Below are 16,566 nucleotides of genomic sequence, written 5' to 3'. Positions count from 1 at the left end.
ATGCAATGCCAGTAATTAAACTGGAATGAAAATTCTGATATTAAATTGGAGAAACAAAAGAATCTTTAAGAAAAATGTAGCCAAGAAACTCAAACTTCAAAGCACCTGCCATCCTTTCTGAATGATGCCTTAACTTAGAGTCTGAATAGAAATGAGTGGGGGAAAATGCTCAAATTCTTTATGTAGTCATATAATATCATGCACATATAACCAAAACATTTAATTTTTTGAATCTTAAAGGTTTTATAGTGAAGAAACCATAATTAAACTCAGGGTAAATACCTGAAGTAGTTTATTCATTGTCAGTCATTTCTCTATACTCTGCTTTCAGAACTATACAATTTTATTAACTATTTACAGAGGGATTCCTTTCATCTCATGAGAATATAATCACATAATCAGATACATTGCAACTGTTTCCTTTTAATTGTAAATCATGGCTGCACTTGCAAATTAGTCTATTATCACAGCAGATCTATCAATTTAGCAGGGAATGTATTTGCCAGCTAGAATGAAAAAAATTAATAAACATTAATAAGCATCTTAAATCAATCATTCCTGCACTCTTGATATGGTAGTGGGTATCAAGATGAATAAATCAGTCAAAACAAATACAGTGATGAGGAAGGCAGCCACAGGGAGGCCTCCTGATGCCCCGTGCAGTTAAAAAGCAGGATACTTCAAAACAAATTGGAAGATAAGGATAAGGCACTAAACCTTCAGTGAAATGACTTGTACAATTAAACAAAGCAAGTCCAGATAGTCATCCATGGTTGGTCCCTTTATGTACCACTGGTGATAAAAGCTGGAGGAGAAAACAAAATGCTCAGTCAGGAGAAATTATGTGTGTCGGTGGCATAACACAGGGGTTAAGAGCATGGACTTCAGAGTGAACCTTCTTTAGTTTAAATTCAGGCCCCACAACTTTAGTTTTGTAACTCTGTCATCTCTTAAACTTGCTGTGCCTTAATATCCTCAGATGTGGAATGGGAAATTAATATTACCTACCTCACAGGTTGAATGAGTTGGTATTTTGTTAAGGGCTTAGAATAGTACCTGTGATATGATAAGTACTGAGTGATGGCTGAAATAAATAAATGATGTAATTGGCCATTTGCCACCACTTTCCATAACCCTAGTTCTTCTTCTGCACAGCCATTTTACTGGGGAGAATTCGGATAGCGAAATACTCCTGAAATATTTAAGTCACCTACTTCTTCGCTATAAGCCAAGAGTTGAATTAACTACTTGGGTAAAGATGATTACAATTTTTATTTATTTTATTGAAAAGTAAAAATGAAGTTTTGCTGTTTTAACGTAAGATTACTGAGGCAAAAGTTTTATTCCTGTCAAGTACAAATAGAATGGGGTTATGTATTTTAGTCATTACAAAGGCACCCAGACAATCAATACCTTGTGTTTCTACTAAAACACAAGGCTTCTGTATAAAGATATTTATCAGAAACCTATCGGCAGTGTTCTACTTTTGATTACTGTCTGATAAACATCTACAGAAGCATCAAAAACTCTATTTTCTCACTTAGGACAAGTCCCAAGGAAAACAATGAGTGGGGAAACCAAACACATTATTTGCATATACAACAGCATGTTCAGTTAACCACTTTGCTGACAGAGATTCATTTATTATTCATCTTATTCCAGCATATGTTAATACTTTGACAGTAGACATAAAAAATGACTGATACAGCACATTGCAATTTTGAAAATGTTAAAAGTGTGGACTTCAAGGAAGTGTAGACTAGAGTGCTGAAAAATGTTTTGTTATTTCAACTTTGGAAAGATGTAATGTAGAAAGTGACCAATTTACAATGAGTATGTATGCATAGCCTAATACGACAAGATTTTCAGAAATCAATAAGAAATATAAAATAAGTAGACTATTAAATAATGCCCTGTAAAATAAATAAAAATTTTAATTTGTAGAATACACCTGTTAGGCAAAAATTTCCACAGGTATTTAAACCAGTCATGCTCTGTTATTATTTCTCTATACTGGCTTATAATGTACTTGATAACTGAAAAGGATAACTACATACAAAATGACGTAGATGTGAAGTAGAGCATTTATCTTGAAAAATGTGAAGGGGAAGTTCATCAGGAAAACTACACATTTCTTTAAAATGCCCTGCTGTTTGCCCAAATAAAAGTGCTAATTGGACAGTATAAAAGGACTAAGACAGTGAGCTTCCACATTTGCCCTAAATGTACAAATGCTTTTTAGAACAGCCATCACAATAACTCACAGCAATGTGCTTTATGCTGTGGAACTATCCACACTTCAGGTAATTCAATTTTAATATAAAACTGGAGATCCCAGAAACCAAAATCACCTCAGCTTTAAGGAGCATCAAAAATACCATTTCTCTTTCTTTAGCAGCTCTGAATCCTGCAGTCATGATGACCAGATGGTAACTAATAGCCTGAACCACATAAATAATTACATGTACCGACGTTAGTCCAATGGCAACCCAGATAATCAAAACTGTGCAGAAGTGATGTCCAAGTCAGTAAATGTCACTGTCTTCTGTTTTATCACACATTAAAAATCATTCCCTTACCATTTACTTTCTTTCTCATTGATATTTTTTCAGGCATATCATAATATTTTTCTCATCAATTTAGTCAAATGGAAAAAAAATCAAATGTGTACATGAACATATAAGTCCATAACCTGGCTTGTAAAAACCGTGGGTCACATTATATAATACATTTAACTTGGAGGTCCCATAGCCAAAAAAAGTCTGATATTTTGATTAAAATGTCTACAAGATTCATAGGAGCTTCATGTAAAATCTAAGATGTACATAACCACTTGTATCTTTATTGAGCACTGCAGAAACACCTTTCTACACCACCTCAGTTCCCATTCACAAAGATCATAGATATTAAGTTCCTATAATAGACACAACAGGTTTTTCTTCGCTGCCTGTATATTTGGTGATTAAGAGAGAGTTTGTCCAAGAATCACCATTTTTTAGTCATAAAATATTTGGTTATAATTATTATTTGACCAATTACATTACTACCACTGCCTGAGTATAATGCTTTAAGCTGAATTTGATAATGGCCCTCATTATTTAATCCATCCCCACCTTACTACTTACTTTTTAGCTAAACATCGAAGTGTAATACTAACTGCAATGTCTTCCACCAGAATGGAGGTATGAATTTCAAATCCATATTCACTAGCAATTCTTAATGACTATATGAATTAGCTACCTTTTGGGGGGCTAATGTTATTCCTAATGAGGAAACAATTTTTTGTTGCTTTTTTGAAGACGGGAATTGGAAAATGAGGACACTGGGACAAACTCAGGTCTTCTAAATTCAATGCCATATTCTTTTCAAAATCCCCCCTCTGACATTGTGGTGAGAAAGCAAAAGTACTGTGGCTATTTATTAATGAAGCGACTCTGGCAGACATCATCGCCTCTCTAAATCTGTTTCCCTGTCAGCAAAGTGGTGATCATAAGCCCTGCCAGGGTTATGATGATGATTAAATGAGACACTTTACATAAGGACTCTGTGCAAATATATACCTAAAATACAGCTGTTTTTCCTAAGTTTTGTCAAAGGCTTGAGGGAATTCATTGTTATATGATCAACACTGAAAGAAAAAAATCTTGCATTTTGTCAGAGAATGGAATATTTTAAAAGGCTATTACCAATTTCAGTGTGGAGAAATACTCTACAGCCTACACAGATCAGGAAAAACTAGGAAAAAGACCAAGAAAACGAAGCAGGAGCTTTTCTAAGAGACATGCCTGAGGACCTCATTGGAGAGACAAGTACTAGGCAAGCACCCTGAGCCTGACTCCCACACCATGGTCCTTGTCCACCTGAGGAAGCCACCTCTCCCTAATGATGAGGACAACTGGATGGCTTCAGGAACCTGAATACAATCTTTGCAAAAATATCTCCAGTTACGGTATGTTTAGAATCAGTAAGGCTCTGGAAAGGACAATAAGAGTACGAGGATTTTAAGAGGCCCTATTGCCAAAGGAATCTTAGAACTCAAAGTTGGAAATGATGTTAGTCCAATTTAAAAAAAAAAAAAGCACATGAATGACAAAACAATATAAAAAGGCATGTTCAACACTATTATCGAGATACTTTATACCTCAATTGTGCCTTTCATTGAAAAGAGGCACGCCATGTAGTGTAAATGAGACACTGACGGCTGACTATGGTGACTAATAAAGGCAGAGCAAAGGTGGCTTCCTCTGTGTGAACCAAGTTCAGTTGCTGCATTCGCTTCTCACAGACCAAGGTTCTAATCCTAGCTGATCACCTAAAAAGAACTGCCTTAGGGTACACAGTGTTGAGGGGAAACTGGATAAACCAGGGCAGCCACTGCCCACTGCTGAAGCCTAGGCTTCTGAGAAGAGTATCTGAATGAGAAGGGAGATGGGTCAGAAGATATGGGTCCTGCTTCCAACCCCACTACTAATTTGTGGGGACTCTATGAGTCCAGGTCACTTATTCAGAGCTCTGTTTTCATATCTATAAAATGAGAGAAATGTGCTTCACAAACTTTGGAGCAAGAAGAGAACTGATGTTCAAAGCCATAACCAAATTCCAGAAGTCACACAGTTAACCACTGGCTAAATCAGAACTAGAACTAGGGTCTCCTGATTTCAAGGTCTGCTTTCGGCCACTATATGTGTTTCTCTCTGGAATCTCTTCTAATTTTTTTAAATCTTTTTTTTTAATCATAGTAAGAACACTTGACGTGAGGTCTACCATCTTAGCAAAATTTTTAGTGTGCAACACAGTATTGTTAACTATAGGCACAATGTTGCATGACAGATCTGTAGAACTTACTTATCCTGTATAATTGACACTGTATGCCTGTTAATTAGCAATTTCCATTTCTTTTCTCCAGCCCCTGTCAACCACCATGTCCCTCTCTGATTCTATAAATTTGACTATTTTAAATACCTTGTATAACTGGAATCATGCAGTACTTGTCTTTCTGTGACTGGCTTATTTCACTCAGAAATGTCCTCAACGTTCACTCATGTTATCACATATTGTCAAATATCCTTCTTTTTTAAAGTTGAATAATACTCCATTGTATGTATGTTCCACATTTTCTTTATATATTCAATCAAAACCACAATGAGATATCACTTCATACTTATTAGAATGGCTTTTATTAAAGACATGTTTTAATGAAGTGAAGAAATTGGAACCTTATACACTATTGGTAGGAATGCAAAATGGTGTAGACACTGTGGAAAATAACATGGGAGTTGCTAAAAAAATTAAAAATAGAACTGCCATATGACCCCAGCAATGCCATGTCCATGTATTTATCCAAAAGAACTGAAATCAGGATTTTGAAGATATATTAGCACACCCATGCTTATTGTAGCATTCTTCACAACAGCAAAATGTGGGAACAACCTAAATGTCTTCTTTTAAACATTTATTGGGGGTGTATTGTCATCTGGGTTTATCAAACTCATGGTCTCATTTATTCTTCACTGAGATGTAACTCATTGTGTTTTCATTTTATAGACTGAGAAATAATCTTAATAAGGATCTTAGTAAATTTACACAATGCTAATAAGTGGCAGTGGCCAAATTTTCACAGAGATGTGTTTTTAAGAATTATCTTCACCAGACCGAGCTGCCTCAATTATTTATCCCCTAGTGTAATTTTAAATCAGCGAATACTCTGTCTTAATTACATTTGAAAAATAAGCCTTATCTCTATTTGAAAAATAAAACACTACGGTTTGTTAGAGGACGTATATGCAGCAACTTGGTGGGAAGCAATTGTGCAAGGAGCTCTTTCTAAAACATTAATATTACAGGACAATATAAAGTGATGTAACTAAAACTCACTATGTTGATATTTTTATCAGATCATTTCATGCTGAGTCCTAGATGACTGCTACATATACATGAACTTTATGTTTCTTACATTTCTGTACGGAGCCTACGTGTTTTTTAAAGGGCAGGTTTTGCCCGTTTGTTTAAAAATTAATTCTAACAATAGTTTGGATTTTTACAACTAACCTGCAAAAGTCTTTGATGGTGATCCCTCGGGTATATTAGTTGCTCCTCTCTCACCTCTGCTCTCATTACCTCTTTATTATCTAGCCTTTCATGTAATCCAGTGCACAAACACAAAAACATGCACATATTACAATACTAATATACTTACCAAATAAATGAATGGACAACCTAAGAAATAAATATATTGAAGTTGGGGGCAAACAAGATCCTAGAGTCTTGGATTACTTGGACCATAATTAACTCAAAGATTCTTCCAGGAATATTAGCTGACCATCTTGTCTAAAATATTGCAGTGATATACATTTTTATCCAAGAAGCCAAAGTAAAGAAGAGGTGTGGGGCAGGAACATCTACTTCAGTAGAATATTCATAGCCAAAAGTCTTCTGGGTCACATCTATGAATTAATTACCAGAAAAGCTAAATTTCTCTTTGACACAGTAAAGTATGTTTTGAAAGATGTCACTAACCCTCTTGGTTGCTGGACAAAAGAGCAAAGAAATCACACTATCAAACAGCAACCTCCTGCTTGTGAGAAGAACAAAAGAAAAACAAAAACCTCCTTAGAATCAATGAAGTGACCCGTGGGACACCAGCGAGGTGCCATCAGCCTCTCTTACAGTATTCACCACTGTTAATACACGCCGGAAGCAAAAAGGGGGAGGCCCTAGTCCTTGTAATGACTTCTGCTCCCAGAGATCATCCATTAAAAAACAAAGAGGACCCTCTCAGTTCAAGTTTCAAAACCTTTGAGCTCACAGAATTGCTCTGAGCCATGCAGGGTTGATTCTAATTTCTCTCTGACCCTGACTAGAGATTTGGGTCCATTTTCTGGTGCCTCTATGGTCTGCCTCAATATTCCTGCAAGGAAAAGGGTATCCACACTCCTTCTAAAAGCCCCCACTACTTTTAAAAGTTTACTTGTGTATGAGAGTGCCCCAGAAAGAGAAACGTTATCAATTTAAGAGATAATTATTGGCCTTATATAAAAGCCTTGGGCTACTTCAATTACAGACCACACTTTTAAAATCTGTTAGCGTTCCCTTCTGGGAAAGCCCTTTTGCCCTTTAATAGTATAAGCTAATCACGGCAGCATAATTTCCGGAGCTCATCTTTGTCAGAGGAGAATGGCTGGCACTGGTGTGCTCATTCCTATGATAGTTTTCTCCTTCCTTTATCTCCTGAAGTTATTGAGAGGCTCTAAGCTAATTTCTGAAAGTATGCAGAGGTACTTAGGAGAGCCGGGAGTAAAGATGGAAACCAGAGCTTTGCACTGACATCACTCTACGCTTGGCACATATGGTACATCACTGAAGCAGCACCAACTGAACACACTGGTCTATTCTGAACTCTTGCTAGCTTTCAGTAGCAGTCTTAATCACAAGCAGGCTTGCTTTTTATCATTTACAGTCACACAGTTCTCTGCTTATTTAGTAGGAAAATATAGTTTTTCTATGGAGGTATTTTCATCACTTATATTTTTAAGTACATGCAAAATAAAATGGGAACCTGCAGTGATCTCAAAACCTGCTTCTCATATGCATTAAAAAAAAATCCTCCTCATAATCTTTGCAACTGGGTCAGCTTGCACAAAGATACTCAGGGTAGCCATGAGTGCTTTCAGCACCCTGCAATCCTTGTAAGTGACACCTCATAATAGTGCAAATGAAGCATGGCATGATGAGAAAATGAAGAAGAATGAACCTGGATAGTCAACCTAGCAATTTTCAAAACAGAGAGGATAGACTTAATTTTGTTTCCTAAAATACAGCACACATGATTTTTCTTTTACACTTTCAAGCATATACATGCTTTCCCTATTCTGAGAAAAATGTCTTATGATTACAAGAAATCCTATTACAAAAAGGGTAGCTCAATGGGTTCATCTATATATGTATTTTGGCCATAGTCTCAAATTTGGAACCAAACCTCATTTACACCTACCTTGATTTTCAGCAGGAATTTATCATATTGTCATTCACCTTTGTGGTTTTCCCTTCACCCTCATCTATGAGGCTCAAAGATTATTTCCTTGTGGGCGCTTTGTCTAATTAGCTGAATATTCAGGGAGTTTACTGACCCAACAAATTCAACATCACCTCTTTCTTATTAGGTTTCTTTGAAGCCATCGCCCTGCCTGCCCCGCTCTCAGCCCCTCTGCATCCCCACCTCACTCACATCTCTCCAGCCCCTACCCTCAGAGGCTTATTTTATCCTGAATGTTCCTTGGTTGTTCTCTAGCCAGAGTTCATTCCCTCTTTTCAAGGGGGGGAAGACACGAGGTATGAAAAATTCACAACGGCTTTTATATGGTGGAGGTTGGCTACTGACAGGTAAGCTTCCTACTCTGATAAAAGAAAAAAAGAAAAAGAATCAGAAAGCTTCCTCCAAAAGTGTGTGTGAGGAAGGTGGGGAGAGTTTCAATAACAAACATATATGATCATACAGTAGAACCTTCGAAGGAAAGAGAATGTTTTCTGACCCCAAAGAATAACACCAACCGCTGCTCACAATTTTCCCCACTATCCATCTAGCCTTTCTCTTTTTGCAGCAATAGATACGCCTGGTTTTTCCTTCCCGCACCGAGACAATCACTATATTCTGGAGTGAAGGAAATGTGTTTGTGGAGACCAGCAGACGGCGCCTGACTGGGGTAGAAGCTGCAGAGGGAAGGGGACAGAGGGAGTGCCCTCTCTGCGGCAGGGCCCCCCTGGTCTCCTGTCTCTGCCTCCCCCGGCGCTCTCTCCCCTTTCCCAGCCCCGTCCCTCGGGAGAGAGGCAGAGCCACAGGAAAGGAGAAGTTAATATGCATATGAGATTAGCCAAGCGCTTCCCACCTGTACAATTAGGCGCCCCACCCCCTCGCATGCCCCCATCTGGCTCACCGCACCCACCCACGCTCTGTCTGCCCCTCCTGCGCCCCGGCTCGCCTCCCTCCCCCGGGACTCACACAATTTTGCACAAAGGCCGGGAAGTGGGTGAGAACTGCACCCGGGAAAGGGAGCAACAAGCTCCCTGAATACGGTGAGCAAGTGATGAGAACAACAGCAACTCCTTCCCTTTTCGGGGGATCTAGCCTCGGTGTCATTCTCTGCCAAAAAGCCCCCTTTGGGGCATCGCTCCTGCCCCTATCCTCGCCACTCTGAACTGGGGTGAGTCCTTGAGAGGGAACTGGGAGAAGGAAGGGAAGAGATTCCTGGGCCTGCTGTGAGATGTGTCTTGGCCACTCCTAAAGGAGGTGCCAAGGGGATTTGTTCTCTTCAGTTGGGTTAGGCTCTAGCCTCTCACATCTCACCTGAACTATTCCCAGGTAGGGGAAGCCTGTCCCTGGGGAAGGGAGCCATCTCGGTAAAGCTAGCAGCTGCTAGGGAAGAGGAATTATCTAGGGAGCCAGCTGGGCAGAGCGTCTGGGGAGGAACCAAGTCTGAAAGGGAAGGGGGCCCTACAAGCAAAAGAGGGGGAAGGAGGGAAGTGTCCACAACTTTCATCCTGCTTTTTAAACCAGTGGACTTTACACTGGGGGAGAAGAAAAATTGGGAGTAGGGGAAGACTCACAAAAACAGTTAATGTTTTATTTATTGGCAATTCAGAGAATACGAAAGACGCATTTATCTGAAGATGCCAGCAACCTGGGTTTACACTGTTGGTCATTCTGGAAAAGCAATCTGCTAACCAAGGCTTATATCGACAGTCTGCTCTTTACAAAGGAATTCTGGGTGAGGAGAACAGCTTCTCTTTGCTCTAACTTCTCCTCCTCCGGGCAGACCACCTGGCTTAGACCAGCCAGCCCTGACCCACCTGCCCTCCTTGGGAAGCACTAAACACTAAAGCACTAAATAAGGAGGAAGCAGGATCTCCCTTATCCCAACAGCTTTCCAAAATACTTGATCCAAAAAGAAGTGCAGAAGTGTGTGGGATGGGAGAAAGGGGATGGTAGTCAGAGGTCCCCTCCAAACTCGGTAGGGTCTGGCAAGCATTAGAGAGGGCTACTCCATTACCCGCCCACCTTCTTAATTAAGGGAAGAGGTGGGGCAAACGGAATTAGGCTCCTGTTGAGTGAGTCCCGGGACGTACCACCTCACTGTCGCTGCAGTCTGGGTACTCTCTGGAGGAATGTGAGGGCTGGAACCTCTCCCTCCCCCAGACCAGGGAAAATGGACAGGAGGTGGGGCAGCACACACAGCACGGACAAAAGGTTCTGCAGAGCCCTCCTCACTCAGGAACTCAGGTCCCCATTCGGCCACACAGAGTGACCTTCTCGCTAGTAACGCCCCCTTCCCGCTGTGCCCAGGAGCCCGGCCAGGGATGGTCCTTCAATAGGTGCCCACGTTTCTCTCCCGGCACCCCGGCAAAGAACTCCCCTCCCACCCCTCACCACAAACACCCGCGACGCCTTCCCCCATCCCCTTTCTATTGTCTTCAAAGAGATAAGTGGCTCCCATCAAACACACCCAAATGAACCTCCCTTTCTCGCGCTCCCATTTCTCCTAGCCTTAAGGGTTGAGAAGCGAGCTCAGGGTTGAAGCGGGGGAGCGAGGGTGCAACCCACGAGAACTTGGCATCGCAGACCCACCGTGTCCGCCTCGCAAGGATGCCGGTGACCTGTAGATTGCAATAGGCACTGAATGATGCTTGCTGCTGCCATGGAAATGGTGGATGTGGTGCGCTCCCAAACTGGACGCCCCCCATGCCACTCCTAGGAGGCCGCTGAGGGTGAGCGGGACTATCCAGAGCAGGGCCAGGCGCCCCCCTGCGCCGCTGCCGCCGCCGCCGCCGCCGCCGCCGCCCCCAGGCGAGCCCAGCTCAGCGCCGCACCGGAGCATCCTCTGGTACATGGCGGGGCGCCCGCCGAGGGGCAGCCGCCGCGGGAGGCAAAGTTTGGGGCGCAGGGAGCGGAGAGGGCGCCGGGGAGCGGGCGGCTCAGGGTGGGCTGCGGGGCTGGCCGCCTCACCGCGCCAGGGCACCCATTCTCTCTCTCCTTCGGACAGTCTTCTCGGGGTCCTGGAGTCCGCCGTGCCTTGCACCCCAAAGAATCCGAAACATAGCCGAGGCGAATGCAGCTGATGGGGGCTTGTCCAGAAAGGCAGCCCCGGGGAACAGCAAGCGCGGAGCGGGCGGCTGCTCCCAGATTTCCAGGGCTCCAGGTTCTCGAGAGATACTCCCAAAGAGTTTCGGGCGAGAGTGCGTGCCGGGGGGTGGGGAGCGGGGAAAATGTTTAAAGCTCCTCCCGGAGGGTCCTCACTTCTACATGACAGCCATCCACCGCGAATCCACTAGGTAAATCCATTTAGCATTGTGTGTGGGGACTGGGGAGGCCACTTCGCCGGCCCAACCTCCTTTCAAGGGAGAAGCAGACCCCATGGACTTGAGGCGCCCCTTCCCTCCATTCAGCCCGGGCCGGCTCGCCTGCTCGCGCCAGCCTCCCCCAGGCAGCGCGCGGAGCAGCGGCGCGCATCGCCTGCTCCCGAGGCAATCTCCGCGTCCGCCGCCTCCTGACACTTACGCCCGGCGAGGGGTTCAGAGGAAAGAGTGCACCCTTATGAAGGAAGCGGGGATTGAACAGGGGAAGAGAGCTAGGGAAAAGAAAAGGCAGACAAAGGAGTGGAAGGGGAAAAGAAAAGCAAAAGAAAAAAGAGAGGGAGAGAAAAGAAAAGAAAAGAAAAACCACACACGCTGGCGAAGCGAGGGGCTCTATGCAAATCTGCAGTCTCCAAACAGCAAATCACTGAAGCTCGGATGCAATGCAGAGGACGAGCCTATGTAACGAGGGAGGCTGGTCTAGCTTCCCACAAAAATCGCCCTGCTTTGCCTCTCTCGTGCATTCTCCACACATCAAAAGGACACGTGCACGGCGATGCAGGGAACACCTAAAAAGCAACTCTCCCTCCTCCGCCAGGTGATCCCTCCGTCTGAATTACAACGCCAAATGGCACCTTTCCCCTACCCCTATGGTTTAGATGTAACCAGTGTCTTGAGAGCTCTTAAAAGGGAAAGAAGTCGGCTCTTTTTATTGGACCAAACTTGTTCTGCTAGGTGTTCAAACCCAATCTGCCAAATATGGTTTGACACCATCTACTCAAGCATCGGTTCTGATGATCTGTTAATTACACATATTACTCATAACAAGGAGTCCTCCTTCCCACTACAATATCATATCTCAGAAGGCAGTGGAAATGCAGGGAACCAAAATACACAAGGAGGAAAAAAGAATGAGAGAATCTGGCAGCTGAGAAAGAGACAGAAAAAGGGAGACTAAAAGAGAGAAAAGAGAAAGGTGAGAAAGAAGATGCCCAAAGAGAGAGACAGTCTGAATGCGACAGCTTGTGTTTTGGTCAAACATTTTAGAGATATTTAAGAACCCTCAAGATCGCTACAGAAGCCCAGCTATGATGATCTCTTATTAAGGGTGGAGTTCTGCCGTTCTCTCATCATGTTTCATAAGGAAAATAGCATCAAGAAATAAAAATTGCTAAATCCAGCGCCCCCAAGGAAGAGAGGACGCTTACAGTCTACTGGTTAAATGCAGAATCTTTAACTGAAAGCCATATGTCCTGGAAGACCAGCAAAGCCAAGAGGCACCTAAGAGTAAAAATCCAGCACAGTGAATGGACTTAGTAGAGGACCACAGTAACTGGAGGGTAGCAGATAGGATTTAAGACTATGACTGAAACAGTTCCTGGTTTCTAAAAGATAATAACAACTATGACATGTCTAGTGGCTGGACATTTTTTTTTTCATTCCTATGTAAAGACAAAGGAAACCAAATCTGAATAAGCACTATTTCTCACAGGCTCCTCACTGTCTATATAATTCCTTATATCAACAAATAGAAAGTTATATACTGAGAAAAAAAAAACATAACTCTAGGAGGACTTGTTCAAATCACCCACTCACCCAAGTGGTCATTTTGACTTATGTATTGTTCCCTAGTTCATTCAAAGAGTCAACCCTAGGACTCTGATGGTCACTATGTTACCAGTATCCAGGGGCCACCAAATCAAATGTGTAGCAATCCAATGCCTCACATTTTGTCAAAAGTTTACGTGATTCTACTAAAAAGATAATACTTCAGTAGTTCACTAACGGAAACAGCTTTTATCTACTTAAATGTGCCATGTCTCCCAACCTCCTACAGCTGCTCCAAGACCAACAGGACCCAAATCTAGCATTTTCCACCATGCCCTGTTCCCACCCTTCTCCTCCGGCCATTCCCTCTTCATTTTGTTATTTTTTAAGCAGGTGTAATTTAATTCATTAGTCAAAGATTGTGAGTATTCATTTTTAAAACAGCCAGTAAGCTTCAAAAGGAAAAAGAGAAGTGGATTAGGAAGCAGGGCAATCGGTGCTGCATTCTTGGCACTGCCATCTACTGGTTATGCCACATTAGTTACTTAGCCTCTCTACCAGGCTCCGTGGCTTCCTTTATAAAATAGTCATGTTCCTATTTTTCCTAACAATCTCACAGGTCAGGAAGGATATAATGCAATATTTACTGTGAGAGTGCTTTACAATATATCACACACTTCCCACAATGAAGGCAATGTGTCTCTCCTTCCAGATGGGTCTAACATATTTGAGCTGATCAGCCGTTTTGGTTCTCTTCCATCTATATTTGGTTATATCTGTATTTGGTTCCCTTACATCTATAGGAAGGGAGAGCATTGCCTTGTTCTCTGAAACCCTCATCTGTGGTGATGATTGGTCCTTTCCTCCCTAACTAGATGGCAGATCCTAAAGGGGAGAGGGGTCAAATCTTCATTTGTACTCTCTCTAGTGCCTGACCTTTGTGAAATGTAAGTTAGTTTCTTAATGCATACAGCCAGTCATCATCATCTGCAGTAGTTACGGTCTGCAGAGTCACTGCGAACACTGAATTAGGAAATGTTGGACCATTTCTCCTATGGTTAGGTTCCTGCAAGCCTCCAGTCACATTTTTATCAATAGATGGGTATATCACCTTATTTTATGTGTTTTCAGTTTAAAGACATCTTATTAAATATACATTGTTGATTCATTAATATCGAACTCATGGCCAACATCGCTACAACTTAAGCCTGAATAAAGCTTATCTATTATAATTAGTTTCTCCTTAAGGTATACCATGGCCTTCTTGTCCTTTGGAACATGAAACAGCACTTTGGTATTATGTTTGGGGGCCATTTTAAATAGCAAAATCACCAAGAAAAAGCACAAAAAATGTGAAAAATATAGCACTGCATAGACCACACAGAGGGCACTTGTGAACAGTATGAGCTGAAGGTGGAGCATTGCCTTGTTTGACCTCAGCTGGGAACATGGGTGTTGGGGACACCAAGGTTTTCCCACTCCACTGTGTGTCTGTTAATGACCACCTTAGTGCCATGGGTGTTGATTTGAGGGTTACAGATTTCAGGGAGGAGGTGCAGTCATATCCATGAATAACAAGGATTTGTTCCTTTCTTGAGTCAGTAGGGAAGGATGGGGCTGGGGCTTTGTGGAGTGATTTGTATAAATTAAAGCCATAGGAATAGATTAAGTGTAGAAGATTCTGATGAATCTTCCCAAGAGCATTCAATGAAGAAAAAGCTCCCCTGACTGTCTTATATTATCTCAGGCTTTGGGAGGTGAAGGCTGGGTTAGGGAAAGGATAGGCCAGAAATCTCAGTTTTACTGGAGTCTCAAGGGCTAAAGAGCACATATTTATGGCTGCCTGGAAAGAAGAAACGGTAGCTCCAGTGTTTCCAGGCAGATGTCTAGGGCACCTATGCAATACGTAGGAGATTCTAGGGTGGATTCGGCAATACCGACGCTGCAATTGTTGTCATAAATGGTTGCAATTTGGTGCAACAAGGAGCAGTTCTCTGTCTAGAGAGTGGAGAAAAGTCTTGTGAGCAAACTCATGCCCAATCTGGATGAAGCAAATAAAGCCTGTGCTTACTCTTTGTGTCTCTTCGGCAGGTCAGGCCTCGTGGTTGGAAGTGCATTATCTAAAGGAAACTGACAAATTACTCATAGGTGAGTAAAAAATTGGCTGGAGGAGACATGGTGCTCAACTACCTATAATTTACTGTTAGATATTTCACCATGGACAATGTAATAACAGTGTGTGTTAGTGTCGTTCTGTGTCTCAGGAGAAGCAGTTGCCTTCATTGGGAATGGATACGCCAACATCTCAGGCAGAATTACAGAAGTCAGGGGTAGCTTCTAGAATTCTTGTGCTATCGTGGTCTTTAATCATGTTGTGGCTTTACTCATTAATTATAATGTATGTTGGAAACAGGCTCTCATTGGGGACATAAATGGCTTGTCAACTGGTTCATGGAGGTTAGGAATGGGTTCTCTTTGGTGAAACCATTAACATTCAGGATAGGTGGATTGGCCAAATTTTTTGATAAACACGCTCTGCTTCTGTTTGAATAGAGTATGTGAATCCAAGAGGCCTTTCACTCTTTACCGTAATGAATGGTACCATAATATAAGTAATAATAAGAACTGAAACAGTTGTAACAGGCACACCTCTGAGAAGCATAAATGTATTAGCTCATTTAGTCATCACGAAACCATAGGAAGTGGGTGCTCTCTCTGATCCCTAACAAACCTCAGTCATCTAATCCTGACAGATGATGATCTGGATGCTGCCACTGAAATACTGCTGTATTTGTTCAAGAAAACTAATTTCCAAGACTTTTTTCAGGTACCTAAATGCAACACCAGCTGGGACTTCATCCAGCTTCCAGAACAGGCTGTAAGATGTCATACCTACTTATTAATAAATGTCTGTTTCTATAGCAAATTTGGTGTGCATCTTACACCCACGCTGACCCATGGGAAAGCTTGGAAGAGTGGTTCACGCTCACCTGCCTCTGACAATGGTGGGGTGGGTGTGTGTGTGCCAGATCTACCAAGAGAATCTAACAGCTGTGCAGGGGGAGCTGTTCTAGACTCACTCATAGCTGATGATTTATAATGAACAAGAAGGTAGCCTATATCAGACCACAGTGTTAAGGAATGGGAGACGGGGTGGAAAGCTGAGAGGACAAAACAAAGGAAACGGAAGGAGAGAGAACAGGAGAGTGAGTAGAAGGGGGAGGTTGCACAGAAATGGAAAAGGACGGGTCATTTCAAATTATGTTTTCAAATTTGTAAAATCCACCTTTCTGTTTCAAGAAACAGGATGGCTGTCAAGCAGACACTTTCAACCTTTCTGTATTTCTCTTAAGACTTAATTGGAAATTGTTACTGCTCAGTAGTAAGCTTTTTAAATAGAAAAGTAGACACTAAAAACAGCAGAAAGGAAGTATATTAAAACCCACAGGCAGCACCAATCTTTTAAAAATTAAAAACGAGGAGAGTGTCAGTCTTGCATTTTGCATTGCTGCTGCTGTCAGCACAAAGGAAAGGCAAAAACGACCCCACATGTCCATCTACCTGCATCTCTGAACTGGGGCTGAGGGAGAGTAAAGAGGGAGAGACTCAGGAGAGGATGCGTCTGTGAAGCTGTAAAGACAAACCTCTGATGCTTCTACCTTTCCGGGTTATTGC

The 16,566-nt window shown here is 42.3% G+C and overlaps 1 protein-coding gene across 6 annotated transcripts in view; it reads right to left on the bottom strand.

Moving 5' to 3' along the window:
• NRXN1 (neurexin 1) overlaps positions 1-16,566 on the bottom strand; it is a 1,026,070-nt gene that overhangs the window by 381,157 nt on the left and 628,347 nt on the right. The window contains exon 1 of one of the 6 annotated variants that reach the window (XM_072937757.1): positions 10,619-11,739. The exons of 4 other annotated variants lie outside the window; for them this stretch is intronic. In XM_072937757.1, coding sequence (XP_072793858.1) covers positions 10,619-10,880 — 262 coding nt within the window. In that variant the 5' untranslated portion in view covers positions 10,881-11,739. Of the gene's footprint in view, positions 1-10,618; positions 11,740-16,566 lie in introns of those variants that run through there. One more of the 6 variants, XM_072937758.1, reaches the window with a different exon arrangement.

Source organism: Vicugna pacos, chromosome 15 (genome assembly GCF_048564905.1).
Source record: "Vicugna pacos chromosome 15, VicPac4, whole genome shotgun sequence".
Taxonomy (NCBI): domain Eukaryota; kingdom Metazoa; phylum Chordata; class Mammalia; order Artiodactyla; family Camelidae; genus Vicugna; species Vicugna pacos.
Note: the sequence above shows the minus strand (reverse complement) of the source record. Positions and strands in the feature narration are given on the sequence as shown.